The sequence below is a fragment of the Vigna unguiculata genome, chromosome 3 (genome assembly GCF_004118075.2).
Source record: "Vigna unguiculata cultivar IT97K-499-35 chromosome 3, ASM411807v1, whole genome shotgun sequence".
Lineage (NCBI taxonomy): Eukaryota > Viridiplantae > Streptophyta > Magnoliopsida > Fabales > Fabaceae > Vigna > Vigna unguiculata.
The window spans coordinates 10,781,085-10,795,950 of record NC_040281.1 but is presented as its reverse complement, the minus strand read 5'-3'; the positions used below and the strand labels follow the sequence as shown (position 1 = coordinate 10,795,950).

The window sequence follows — 14,866 nt, the reverse complement described above, 5'->3', positions numbered from 1 at the left end:
TATGCAAACATTTTTTGGAATGATTGGGCATAAAATGTCTATAGATGATTTTGTAAGCTCGTCACTAAATCCCAAGACTCAACCCTAGACTCACGGTGAAATCATAAGTTGATATTATTTGAGTTTAGATATTGAATTTAAAGTCCATTTAGAACAATAAACTTCAATGACAATACTGCTAACCTAACTTCTCTTAAGTTATGAAACGAAGAATAATTGTTTATGCTTCCATAAATAATCCACAACACTATCACTAAAGGAAATACACCTTTAATGTTTGACTAAATTTACTTTCAACTTTAGTAGGAACTACATGTAGTGTGGTTTGTGACATGATGTTACATTATATAATAATTGAGTTAATAGTGTAAATTTTAAAATTAGAATGTTACATTATACATGCATCACTTTTTTTTAATCATTATTATGTTCATAATTTTAACTTTATCTCGAATTCATAAATTAACTATGCAAGTTTATAGCTAAAAATTACAATACAATTTTTTTATCATATTTTTATTATTATATGTATTGTAAATGCAATTAATAAATCAACTGTACAATATTTAAGTTTAAATACATTACAATTATATGGTTATTTGTGGTTGTTAATTAATTTTAAATATATAACTTTGTACTTATTTGAATACATCCGTTAGTTTAATTTGGGTTAATTATTCCTTTTTTTTTTTTGAATTTGAACTAAATCACGCAATTGAGAAAAGTATAAATTGAAAAATTAAAAAAATTGTTTTTATACTTTTATTTTTTTAGATGAATTTGTAGTTATTTGATTGAATTGCTCTGATTTTAAATAACTCTAATTTTAGTTATGGAAATGTTAATTTTCTTTTTCTTCTTTTTATTTGTTTCCCTTATAAAATAAAGAATTACGAAGATATTTATTTAAATAGACTCTTAAAACTCATATACTGAAGTTGAAAATTAGGGTTATTGGGTTGAAAAAGAGAGAGATTCGTTAAGCTAAGGTAAGCAAGAAGAAGAAACATGTAGAAAGCATCTATATTTTATACTTTAACCATCTTTTTAACGTTATAACTAAAATAATATGCATTTATTGTAGATAATATGTGAGCACCTAAGACATTCCTTATCCAATATTTCTCCTCATAAAGGTTCTTTCTTTAATAGCAAAAATACAAAACCTTCTTTCTTTTATACAGGTTGAGATCAGATCAAAAGATTCCCAGCGGTGTTTGCTTATTGAAATACAACATGGCCAAATACCTACAATTCGTGAAATATGATTTAAGCTCCACTATATCTTAACTGATCCAAGAAAAAAAAAAGAATAAAATCAGAGGTAAAGTCTAGATTTTTATCAAAATTTTAAAAAGCAATTTAAAAAGAAAAATCGTTTTTTCTCTTAATTACTAAATCAGTTTTAAAGCTCTTGTTTAATTTTATTCTACATAAATGGCAGAAAAAAAAATCTGCGAATTCTTTTTTATCCAACAACAATACCCAAAAGCAAAATTTATTGGCAGCAAAACGAAATATTATTTATCAATAATGTTATTTATTATTTATTATAATGTACAACCTGATATAACTTGCTCAAAGAAATTCATGTAATTACCATTTTCGGTTTGTAATGCATTCAATTCAACGAATAAGGGAAAAAACCCAAACTTGATGGTGCAGGCACACGTGTACACATGAATTACCCATTTGCATGATTGTAGTAATAATAATTCAGCACCCGCAACACAAAAACCGCTTCAGTTATTCAGCGAATTGGGGCCCCGACCCATCACGTACTCCGCTCCACCTCTCTGCAGTTCATCAGCACCGGTCATGGGCATCATCGGGTGAACGGGAAGCGGACCGGAATTCGGCACGGCGTGATACACGTGCTGTTTCAAACCGTCGTGAACCACTGCGGCGGAAGGGTTGTAAGGTTGCAGTGGAGACACCGGCCTCACGCCTGCGCCATATACTTGACCCGAACCCGGAATCAAATGATGGTAGCCGATGGGAACCTGAGATGGCACCATTGCATGGTATGGTTGTTGAACGTAGGGGTAAGGTGTCTGCTGCATAGGAACCGACACAGTTCCCGGTCGAACCGGTCCGGGAACATAGAAAACAGGAACCGGGTTTACTGTATGAGCAGAATAAGGAGATTCTTGGGGATAGTGGACTACAGGGTTACCCGGGTAGAGGTTTTGGTTGAGGTTGGGTTGAGGTTCCGATTCAGGTTCGATTTGATTTTCCTTGGAGTCCGAATCAGAAACAGAGTTTGAAAGTTTAGTCTTTACTGGGGGAAGGTTCGGAAGAGAAGGAACGCAGGGCGCTGATGAGGTGGAACAGTACGGTGAGGAAACAATCGGAGCGGGAGAACCCGGATCCGAAACGGAAACGTTGTCTTGTAGAACGGGTCGGTCCTTGGGTCGTGGATCGCGTTGGTGTGTTTCGTCGGAGTTGTCTAATCCGAAGAGGTAATCGGGTACTTCCGAGACCATGGAAGAGGCTTCAGAGCGGCCACGCTCGAGACCCGAAACGCCACCGTTTAGCGCGTCGAGGAACCAGTTCTCGCGTTTGGCTGAGCCGTTCAATAGCGAGCTGATGCTACTGGTTCGAGAGTCTTCTCCTTCGGGGAAGAGGAAGAGCCGAAGCCGCGCCGATCGCGGGTTCTGATTCTGTGCAACGCGGTCGTACTCGTCCATCATGTTCTCCACGTCTTCGTCCGTCGTGACTGAAATCAACGCGTCCAGATCCTCGTTCGGGAGCTGGTACTTCGCTGTTATGTTGGTCATGCCTGCATCCAATAGAACCCCCCACAGAAACAGAAATTATAATTTTAATTAAAAATTCAAAGACGAGGGATGTGGTCTGAGATTGGTTTTCTTGTACCTGAGAGTTTGGAGAGTTTGAGAATGAGGGCGGAGAAGGAGATGGAGCGGTGGACCGCGACGATTCGAGTGTCGCCGCCGACATAACGGAGCTGGTTGTCGTGGGGGCGGGGGAGGATCTTGCCGCCAAAACTGCACATGAAGCGGACGCGCGGCGGCGCGTCGTGGAAATGATCGGAGCGAGGGGAGGAGGTGACGGAGTCGGCGTCTAGGTCAGGTTGGTAGTGAGAGTGTGACGTCATTCTCCGGTGAGTAGAAGTGGAAGCGTTACTTTAGAATGTGGATTCGGTGTCAGAGACACGTAGATTCCCCCCCGCTGGCATTGTTGCGGTTGATCTCTGAATTTATATAGGACCCCCCTCCTTCACCCACTTTATGCCTCATATTCCTTCTGTTTTCAATATTTTTTTATTTTTACAAAAATGCCCAGGCTGTAATGTCATCGAATATATATAACACTTTAATAATATATACACTCAATCAAGATTATATTACTTTTTTATAATATCAGTTTTAAAGCTTTCTCTTTCCCACGATTAAATAAAAAATTATTCGCTAAATTATATTGAGTAATTAATTTACATAATTTTATCTCTATTCATTGCATCACCTACTTTATTATGTTTTTTTTTCATCATAAAAAATAGCGAAAATATTGCCCTACTTACGATCCTAAAAAATATTGAAGCATATTGTACGGATAAACACTAATAGTCTAATATAGTGCCATTTTGAAAAATTAAATAAATCATACATGAAATAACTATTTAACGAATAGAAAAATCATGTTTCAAAGAATAATTTTACATATAAAATTCGTATTTCTATTAAAGTTTTAACTTTTCGCAGTCATTCCTATAATGATTTTAACCTTTTTTTTTTCTTTATAATGAAGTTGTATTCTCGGTGGTGTATAATTAAAGCGACATAATCACATTGGACTCAACTCAATAGACCAATGCGTGAGAGATTCCAAAGACGCTTAGAACATTCAAGTCATTAATAGTTTGAAGTAGATGTTTTAAATTCTTATTTGAATATTGCTATAATGCAAAGGAGGAGTAACTTTCGATTAAGTATTTTCAACAAAAATACTTCGTCTAAATATAACTTCTTGTTCAACTTGACTCGAAGGTCAAATAATAAGAAGGTAATTTAAATGTACAATCTTTATTTAAGTAATATATCCGTTTTTATTTGAGAAGTAACAACTCCGTTCAAGTAATTAGAAAAACATTGAAGTGAGAAATAACAGTTTATAAAACCATTAATAAGAGTTAAAGATAAGATGTAAAGGAATCTAACTTTTAGAATTTGACATAAGTTTTTTTTCTCCTTCCACTATAAAAATAGTATTTGTAGTAATTAATTATTTTGAGGAAATCAAAACAAGCAATACACAATTTGAAAAATAATTATGTTATTGTTCTTACTCATATATAAGTTGCAATGTGTCACATTATGGAGATTGCATGTGTTCTCTTTTCTTGATGAAGATTGAAGGAGTATAAATTATTATCTTCAATTTATTAATTTAATTTGTTCTCAGTGTCTATATTAACATACTTTGAATTGCGTAATTCTTGATCTCAAATGTTAAAGATATACAAAATGATTTTATTCGTTTTTTCAATATATTAAATTGTTATAAATATATTTTAATACATTTATTTGTTTTATTTTAATACTTGGATTATAAGAATATTTCATAATGATAATTTTAAGGGTGAATTAAAAATGAAAAAAAAAACATTTTGGTAAAATAAATTAAATGTTTGGCTAGCAATGAAAAGAATTTCAAAAGTATACTCATATGGAATCTTTAAAAATAATACTACTTTTTGTTAAAAAAAATATTAAAACCACACCACTTCAACATACAAAATGAACTTCTTTGCTAGCTCCTTTCTTCCACTCAATAATTTAACTACTTTATACGTCTCCTCAAACTTAAGTGTCCCAAAGAAAATGATAATATTTGCTTGAATTTTGGAAAGTGACACGGCTTCATGGAGCTTCAAATTTGGAATGATGCGAACAATTATTTGTGCAAAGGAAAAGAATAAAATAAATAAAAACAATTGGTGAAAAGAAGCAATGATGAATTTAAAATAATTGGTTGGAAATAGGAGGTGTCATTGTCACAGTGAAGCTTTAAAATTAATATCGATGGAGAAGATGGTGAAAATGCAAACATATTATGTGGACACATCTCTTTGAACGGTTTGTTGTGTAATTGAATTTAAATACTATGAAACTGAAATTTATGTTTCTTGTCTGAGTTGCTGGGGATGAGTGGCTACAAATTGTTCCTCGGTATAAAGTCGTTATCCATTTCGGTTATTAAACTTCTGGCCGGCAAAATAAAGAAATTCGAAAAGTTTATTAAGATTAATAAAATTGGTTGATTTGGTCTAAACAAATTAGTTAGTTGAATAGAGATGAGCTATGAGTGGATGTGATGAGCATGAATGAAAAGTGGTTTTAGGTTTTAAATGTTGGGCCACGTCACCTAGTGTTTCAGGTTCAACGCCATTTTTGATGGGGACATGTTCTTGATTACAGTGTTACACACCAACGTTAATATGTGATTTTAGTTTTTTGAAGGTTTGGTTTGCACCTAGGATTTCTAATACCAGCAGTTTTGGATCAGAGAGATGGGGCGTGAGGTTTTTGTTTTTGTGATGGAGACAGTGATTACGATTCTTGAAACCTGGATTTTAGATCCTTGCTTTTGTTCACTGTTCACGTGAGTGATTAAGACAAGGGTGCTGTCAACTCCTTTTCTCCGTTGCCTAATCTGTACTCTACCCTTCATCACCATCACTTCAAATTAAATGCAACACACAAGCAAATTTCGTAATGTAGGGGAAGGAACAAGACGATAACATGGGACCCCATTATCCATGATTTTGATTCTTGAGTGAGATGTTCCCGAAATTGCTTAAAACTAGTCTAATTGGATTTTGAAGGTAATGTTCATGTAGTGATACTAGACCACGTGGTTGATTTATATTTTATGAATCAACTTATTCATTATTCATTGTTTTATCGTCTTATCGACTTATTTGGATCTTTGATTAAGTGTTAAATTGATATAAAATTAATTTTCTAATGTAAAATCATTATGTATTTGGTTTTTAAAATTAATTAAAAAGTAAAAATATTACGTTGAATAAGAAGCAATTAATTCTTGTTTCTACATTGGAGAATTGATTCAGTTGGAATCAATTCTCCAACATTGAACCAAACACACCCTTAGAAAGAAATGGATTCACTTCGGGAGAAGCAAAATCAATAGATATATTATCATTAGGGGTGACAATTAGGGTCTAGCCCATCGGGCCAGCTCGCAGGCCTGCGAAAAAAATGTGGGGCGGGTCAGGGTAGTGAGCCCGTAGGACCGCAACACGTGCGAACTGGCCCACAAGCCCGCATAAAATAAAAATAAAAACAACTTGCACTTATGTATATTAATTACTTCTTTTATGAACTCTTGTATTAACGTTTCAAATTCTCCTATAATTGGAAAAGACAAGTATTATGTAATTTTTAATATGCTAAAATTTAAAGAATACAAAAGAATACATTGGGTATGTCATAGTATGAATATGATAAAAATGTTGAATTATCAATTTATCATCTAATTCCCCAAAGTATTTACTTAATTTTGTGAACTTCTTAAAGTTTCCGAATTTTTAAACATTGAAAGTTTTATCATAAAAATTAAAAAAATTAAAAAAAATTAAAAAAAAAAAAAAAGCGAGCCAGCTCGCAGGCCAACAAGCTAAGGAATATGCAGGGCGAGTCAGTGTTTTCAGCCTTCATAAAGTGTGCAGGGCGGAGCGGGCCAACCCAGCCCGCATTGCCACCCCTAATTATCATAGTTCTCAATAGCTAATAGCTGAAAGAAATATTTTATCTTAATTTATAGTTGGTAAATATTCAACATAAGATCTGAAGTATAATAAACATTACTACTTTTCTATTATTCATAAGAGATCTTTATTAATAATTTTATAAGAACATAATCATATCTTTAAGGATTAATATGTTATGTATTGCGTAAATCTTCAAGGATATAGCAATTGAAAATTAAAAACTAGTAAGATAATTCTATAAAGAGCAATAACTCAAGATATAAGAGAAGTAAAGACAAGTGGTGACAATGAGTAAAAATGTAACTTGGAGATGCATACGAGCACCTATTTATAGGTGGAGTATAGGGTCAAAAATCCTATGACTCGCGGAGAAAGATGAAACTCCTTTATCTACAAAGAAATCTCCTTGACTTGCAAAGTAGTTGCAACAATATTGTGGAGTATTTTCGTGGAAAGGATCTCGACAACAATGTGGGGTGTTTGCATGTGGAGAGAATCTTGGCGTGGAGTGTTTCGTGGAACATGGATTTTAGTTCCAAGGTCATGGTTTTGTAATACTCTATTATACTTTGTTTTTATAATAATCTCCCACATATAGGCAAAAGGCAAGAGATAGAAAGAACAAAAGAATGAAATTTAGGTCTCATATAAAAGTAATGCACTAAAGCTGGTGTAGCAAACTATATGAACAAGTCATAGATTGAGAAACTTAACACGATGTAGTTGATATAACAAGTTATTTAAATAAAAAATATGTAATGTTGTTAGCAATTTATCAATTACAATACACATCTCACAATTCCATCTGTTATTTTTTTTTGTGCTTACTAGGTCATGCACGTATCTAATATTCATGAGTCTTCTAGAGATCTTGTCAAAATCTTACGCAAGCGACCTCACTCAACATTTTGATAGGTGATTTCGTTAAGCGTATGCTGCAAATCATACATCACCTATAAATGATATAAAAATCATTAAAAATTTTCTTAGAAGCAAAAATTCTTTACCACAAAAATTTAACTACAAAGTTTACCCTCTTAATAATATAGTATTTCACACTTTCACACACAATATAAAAATGGACATAATTGATTTATAATCAATTTTAGTACTAGTAAAACTAACAAGTGACTTGTTTGTATCCATATGAACCTAATTCATGGGATTCCTAATCACAAATGTTGGATTTCCATCACTTGTTTCTTTGCAAGTGCTTGAGTCTCATTTCTCTCGATGTTTCTAAAATCATGTTTCTTCGTTGGATTTTTTTGTCAAAGGACCTACTAGATTATGTTCTAACTTAACATAGTCAATGGAAATTGTTTCACTTTTTAACAATTGCTTTATCAAATTGTGTCTCAATCATATATGTTTATTTTTGCTATAGCTATTGTCGATTGGCAATAACAATGCATTGATGTATATATATGGTGTTAGTTTCACTAATAATGGAATGTATGAGAAGTTTTTCAACCACTCAACACTTCTAACCATCTCAAGGGCAACAAACTCTTATTTCATTGTTGATCTTGCAATAATTGTTTGCTTAGTTGATCTCTATGTAATCACACCAACAAGTGTAGACACATAACCATTAGTGGACTTTTTCTCAGTTGAATCAGCGATTCAGTTAACATAATTGTAATGTTCTAGTACAATAGAAAAGTTAATATATTCAATGGCATAATCTATTATACATCTTAAGTATTTCATGAGTCTTACAAGTATATTCCAATGTTTTTGATTATGACATTGAGAATAACTACTCAACATATCGAAGTTGAGAAATAGATTATTTTTAATTTTTAAATATCGAAGTCTTACAAGTGGATGATACTTATTTTTAAATATCCACTTATAACCAATAAGATATATTCCTTAAATAAATTTAGAAGTCCAAATATTATTTTTTTAGTTGAACCAATTCCAATTTTAATGGTTTTATCTCAATGTTTTGTACTAGAAATATATGTAATTTGTAAAAAACTTGTTAAATCATTTTTAACTAGGTAAATATAAAAGTCATTTTCCAATTTTCTTTTGCCATATCTTAATTCTCGTCAAATTCTCACACACATCATCACTATTAATATTTTATTGATATTTTAGGTTGTTCAAATGTCCGATTAACCATTAAATGGAAAAGGAAAACATATTTAAAGAATTTAACATTTTTCATCTCTACTATAATATGTGTATAATATGTTGATAATGTATTTTCTGATTTCTTGAAGTTCAAATAGCTACAATTAGATAATATTGTTAGACAATATTAATAATGTTCGAGAAAGAGACAAAACGTTATTACAAGAATACTAGACCTTAAAATTCTTCATCTATAAAATTTATGGCTCACATTTGAGTGATTCACTTTTTCCTCTATGACAAACAGTTCGGCTTAATTTCGGACCTCCATTTTGACCGTTAGAATAAAATACATATAATATATAAAACTCTAACTTTTTTTCATAGAGAAAAGGTATTCCTTCACGATTGAACGATTCTTTTTCTTTTTAAATTTTCGGAAAAAAAAATCCTAATTTTAAGATTCGAGGACAATCAGAAAAAAACACAACAATTGTTATTTTAAATTTTAAAAAGGACACTTTCTTTCAATACATATAAAAAGGTATTCTTATCCATAAAATATAACAGCTTTAATACTACCATTGTTTTAGGTACTTGAGTTCATTTTAATTTATGCCATATAATACAATTTAAAATAAGTGAAAATATAAGAAAATTTGAATTGAAAGTTGCTTATTTCTTTCTATCACAAGTTGGCTTCAATTACAAGGACGTGTGTGGCTACACCACCGGTGGACGGCGCATAAAGCACTTTTATAACTTAAAAAATGCAATAAACAAATCTCGCATATTCAATTGTAACATCACTTGTTAGTCTTTTAAAACTTTTTCTAAACTTTGTCTAATGCCACTTGAAAATTCATGTTATGGATGAAGTTTTTTGGGTCCCAAAATGTTGTTTTTCAAAATAAGAGTTGAATAAATAAAATCATGTTGATATTCAAACTTCGTCACAACGTTTTTTTTTTTTATAATTATTTATGAATTATCAACTCTTAGTTCGAAAACTCTCACTATGAAAACCTGAGACACGTTAGAACATTGCGAACCACCATCGATTAAAAAATACATTGTAGTTTAAAAATTTGAAAGGCCTAAAATAAATTTTTTATTTAAAATATTTTTTTCAATATATAATTATTTATTAAATTGTTATAATTAATTTTATTTAAAATTTATTTTTTAAATAAATAATAAGGTTAACCGAAAAATTATTGACTCACTTGTATTATTAAATTTATTTTTCGTATCTATTTATATAAATTTATCTATAGTTTATTTTTGTGATGTAATTAAAATCTTTCTTCTCTTTTTTTAGATTTCTGAATGGTATGATCCAATTTTTTTTAGTTGACATGTCAATATATTTTGACATGAAATAAAAAATTATAATCTATAAAACACTACTAAAGATAGTAGTTAAAACAAATAAGTTAAAACAATAAAACCTGCTTATCAAGAAAACGAGCTTGATAGTAAATTTGTAATATGTTGAAGTCTCATATCTCTTTTACTGTTCTTCTCACATCGATGATAAGTTTTGCTGCGTAAACTTGAATTATCTTTCTACACAAAATTCACATTTGAATTATGATTCAATTAATCTATTATTCAGTAAAAAGAATAAACACTAATCTAATTAATAGTTTTGTAGGAAAAGTACAATTGTTTGTCAAGATATATGAAAAAAAAAACTCTTGAAACTTGTAAATAAAAAAATACCAAAAAACAAAACTAATCAAAAGAAAAACATTTATAATTTTAATACAAATCTAAAACAGAATAAAAACAACAAGAATAGATTATAAAAAAAAAAATACTAAGAATGAGGTTACAAAGATTGGTACACATAGACAATATGAAATTGAAAGAATGTAATATGTCAAAATATTAAAAAAAATCTATAAGAGAAAGAAGTGAGAAGAGACAAGAAAAGTCATAGACAGATAACAAGATGATTAATCATTGTCTTTTTCGTAAATAAAATTATAATTTACTAAATAAATGTTTTAACTTATTAATTATCATTTTTAATATCAATAAAAATGAACGAACACTAATAATAATTTAGTTAAATTTTATTCTCAAATATGAACTTATAATTAATTTAGTAGAATTATATTAGGAATAAAACAGTTTTTTGAGATTTTATTTCTTAAACATAGTTTTATAATTAATTTAATAAAGGTATATTAGTAAAAAAAGTTTTTAAGGTCTTTTTTCTCCAACATAATTTTATAATTAATTTAATAAAGATATATTAACAGTAAACAAAAATAAATTTTTGAGACTTTTTTTTCTAAAAATCTGAAGTGAGTGTTTTATTTATTTTACTCTTAATTTGACTCTACTCTAATATAGAGCATCAAATGATCGAAGAACAAATATAATCCAAAAATGTGTTGTCAAAAAATGGTTTATACCTACCAATCTCTATCTTTGATAGTATCTTTCTTAGCTGTGAAGGTGCTTTAAGTAATGGGTATGAGCTTGAATAGATATAAAATTTTATAAAGTAAGAATAATATGGAAAGTTTCATGTCATGATACAATAGTATATATGGATGTTTGGAAGATAAATTTAGTGTTGGCTTTCTTTTTCTAATGTGATCTTTTCAACTGTTTAGTTGATCGCAATTCTTCCTTTATAATTAATCTTTTTTTATATAAAAATAACCAATCCATACATTAATTTTATTCTTTCCCAGCCTTTCTATTTTCTTAAAATCAAACCGATCATTAAAGTTAGATGACAAAATATATACTAGATCTTAAGATTAAAACTTGAGTCTTATAAAATTGTCTAATTACACTACGTTAACATAGCATAAAAAGGAGAAAGACATGTCAAATAATGAAAAAAAAAATATTTTTTTACCTTGAAAATATATATTTCTATCAAATAACAAAATACAACATTAAGAGTATGAATATTATAAGATAAATTCAAGTAAGTAAAAACTGAAAAAAGATCTTAAAATAATGTGACACATTAAAAATCATAGAATGACTCCTGCAATAAAAATGCTCTAAGAGGAGGGTGAAATGAATATTTCTCAATTATTTTTTTAAATACTTGTTTTAGAAATAATTTCGAAACTTTGAAATATTTTTGGAAGAGTAATTAATTTTTTAATATTATAAGATTATTTTAGGAAATAGTTTTTAGAATAAATACTGATTCCTCCTCTTTTCTCCTTCTACGTCCAGGTATTTTTTTTTTCTTCGTTTTCAGGGCCTGGAAAAACAGAGGCGTATGCACATGAAGGCCCAAAAAATTTTATCGCAGGATTTGTAACTTTTAGAGGCCATGTTGGCAATTACTTCTTGCACACATCAAATTTTTCCTCCCACCCCATCAAAAAGCTTCTGAAAAATATTTTTTATAAAAGAAAGTAATTGATTTTCGAAAAAAAAAATCGAAATTGTTTATTGTGTTACAGAAAATAAATTTTAAAAGTGATAGGGTGTGGAAAAAAAAAATAGGGTGTAAGAAACAATTGCCGGCCATGTTTGTGTTAACTCAAAAAAATATACATATTTTATTTAAGCAATAATATCCAAAGAAATTATACTTGTTTTCTTTCATTTTTTAATTTATGACACTGTTCTCTTATTTAACAGGTGAGAGACTGATTTTTGAATCTGTGATAAGGTGCTAAGATGGAGAGTCCTCCAAATAATGCTTATAATTTTACTTCGTTTCTTTCAATTTTGTCAAAAGTTTCCCGTAGAATAATTATTTAAATTAAATGTGCTACATATATGATTTAATCCAACTTATACACAAGAATTTCCATTTTCATAAACAATCATAAACTATATCACCTTATTTTCTCTTAATATTTTTAATATATAAAATATAACTCTTAATGTTTATTGAAAACATGAGGTAAAGACATTTTTAGTTTCTAAACTGATGTAAAATTAAATTCGTTTTGTTCTAAACATACATTTTAATCATAAAACTTTGAAAATAATGAATATAGTTTTTTTTTATTTAATTACATTAAAAAAAATTATTTATAAAACATATTTTAGATTGACGTTTTAATTATTTATCCCGTTTAACATGTTTCAAGTAATATTTTTTTTAAAATAATAATTTTAAAAAGATAAATAATTGGTTCAGTATAAGAAATATGATCTCTTTGATGTATGGTACAACAAGAAAAAAATTATAAAGTTAGTATAAAAATTTAATTCCGTTTGAACTCCACTTGTGATTAGGGAGTGTTATTAAAAAAAAAATGTAAACATACTTAATAATTACTAAAGACTAAATATATTTTTAATTATATTAACTATTAATAGAACTTAAACAAAAGTAATAAAGTTAAAGTTGTTGCGATAAAATTATCATTTTTTTATTATCCTAAAATAAATATATTAACACTTATTACTAAATCAATTATTTATTTTAATTTTAATATTAGTTGACGAATAAAATAAACTAAAATTAATATAATATAACATCTTATTGCCCTTTTCTATGACATGTGTATGCAAAATACATAAAAAGTTTATTCTTTTATAACACTTTTTTTAACTAATATAATAATTTAAACTTTTTATATTATCTACATCGTTATTAGTTCTATCAACGTAGAAAGTTAATTTTAATAAATATAATAATGACTATTTTTATTTTGTAATACTGTTTTAGTTTCTAAATTATAATGTATTAATCTAATAAAAAAAATTGTCATGAACATTTAATTTTATCAGTCTCATAGTTAAGTTTCATAATTAATAGCCTTTTTTAAGTTTTAACTTTGTTGAGTTTCATCTTTAAAATGTAAATATACAACTCAATTTGGTTTTAGTATCAGAAATTTAACTGACTAATAAATGTTTTTAAATGTTATATTGATTTAGTAATGTTAGAAAATAAATAGACCAGTTTAATTTCAGGGATTAAATAGATCAATAATTGTTGAAAAAAATAATTAAGTTGATCTTTTCAGAATCGCATATATCAAATTAACCAACGGATGATCTAAAATATCAATCGAAAGAAATTTGTTTCTTTTCTAAATTCATTCTAGATGTTAAGGATAGTAGAAAAGAATCAAAATAGCATAAATAAATTTAAGTGGAAAATATACTTTATTATTTTTTTCTTGACCATGCAAATGCATTTCATTAGGGGTGGCAAAACGGTCTGTCCGGTTCGTCTTGATCTCTCTCGCCTTTAACCGGCTAAAAATGGGCTGAGTAAAGCTGGCTCACTACTAAAAAACGAGTTGGACAACTTAACTCATTCTGTCACATGATGAGTTTGTGTGTTTGCCTACTACTTTTTTTTAAAATTTTTTTTAACTTTTTAAAAAATTTTGTTTATAATTATAATTATATATATATATATATATATATATAAATTTTGTTTATTTAATATAAAAAATTTATTTTTTTAATTATTTTTAATTTTTAAACATAGAAAAATTGAAGAAAAAAAACGGGTTGGCGGATCAAGACAAGCTAGTCTGTCATTTTGGCGAGCTAGGTGTGTTGAAAACTCTAACCTGCCCTGCCCATTTCTTGGTGGCTGGCAGTCTGGTCCGACGGACCTGACCTACTTTGACATGCCTACATTTCATTACAAAAAGGAGAACTCCTTGTTTACCTTGATATTTTCACAAGCATACAAAATTAAGTTTAATTATGAGTATTTTTATTTGTAAGAATTTTACTTGTTTGAGGTATTTATGTAGATGAATTTTGGTTTTGATAACATTGATGAAATTTTTAAGAGATTTTATAAGGAAGACTTAACATTAATGAGACTTTATATATGAGACTACATCACCTTCATTTCAAAAACTAACAATGAGTTTATAAGTTTTTTTGTTTAATTTTCTCATTCTTATACAATGTGAGTTTGAGTCATAGTTGAATTTTCAACAACAAATCTAGAATTGTCAAATGCAAACAAAATAAATAGCTCCAAATTTACTACTATATTTATAACTTTTGAAAAAAGTATTTATAAAAATTAATGCACAAACAATTGGAAATAAT

General features: G+C 28.9%; 1 protein-coding gene across 1 annotated transcript; it reads right to left on the bottom strand.

Moving 5' to 3' along the window:
• Window positions 1–1,520: 1,520 nt before the first annotated feature.
• Window positions 1,521–3,249, bottom strand: LOC114179094. The gene is made up of 2 exons (XM_028065310.1): window positions 2,878–3,249; window positions 1,521–2,782 (listed from the first exon to the last, which is right to left on the bottom strand). The coding sequence occupies exons 1-2, from the start codon at window positions 3,116–3,118 to the stop codon at window positions 1,743–1,745; spliced, it is 1,281 nt and encodes a 426-aa protein (XP_027921111.1). The 5' UTR covers window positions 3,119–3,249; the 3' UTR covers window positions 1,521–1,742.
• Between the last annotated feature and the right edge of the window lie 11,617 nt (window positions 3,250–14,866).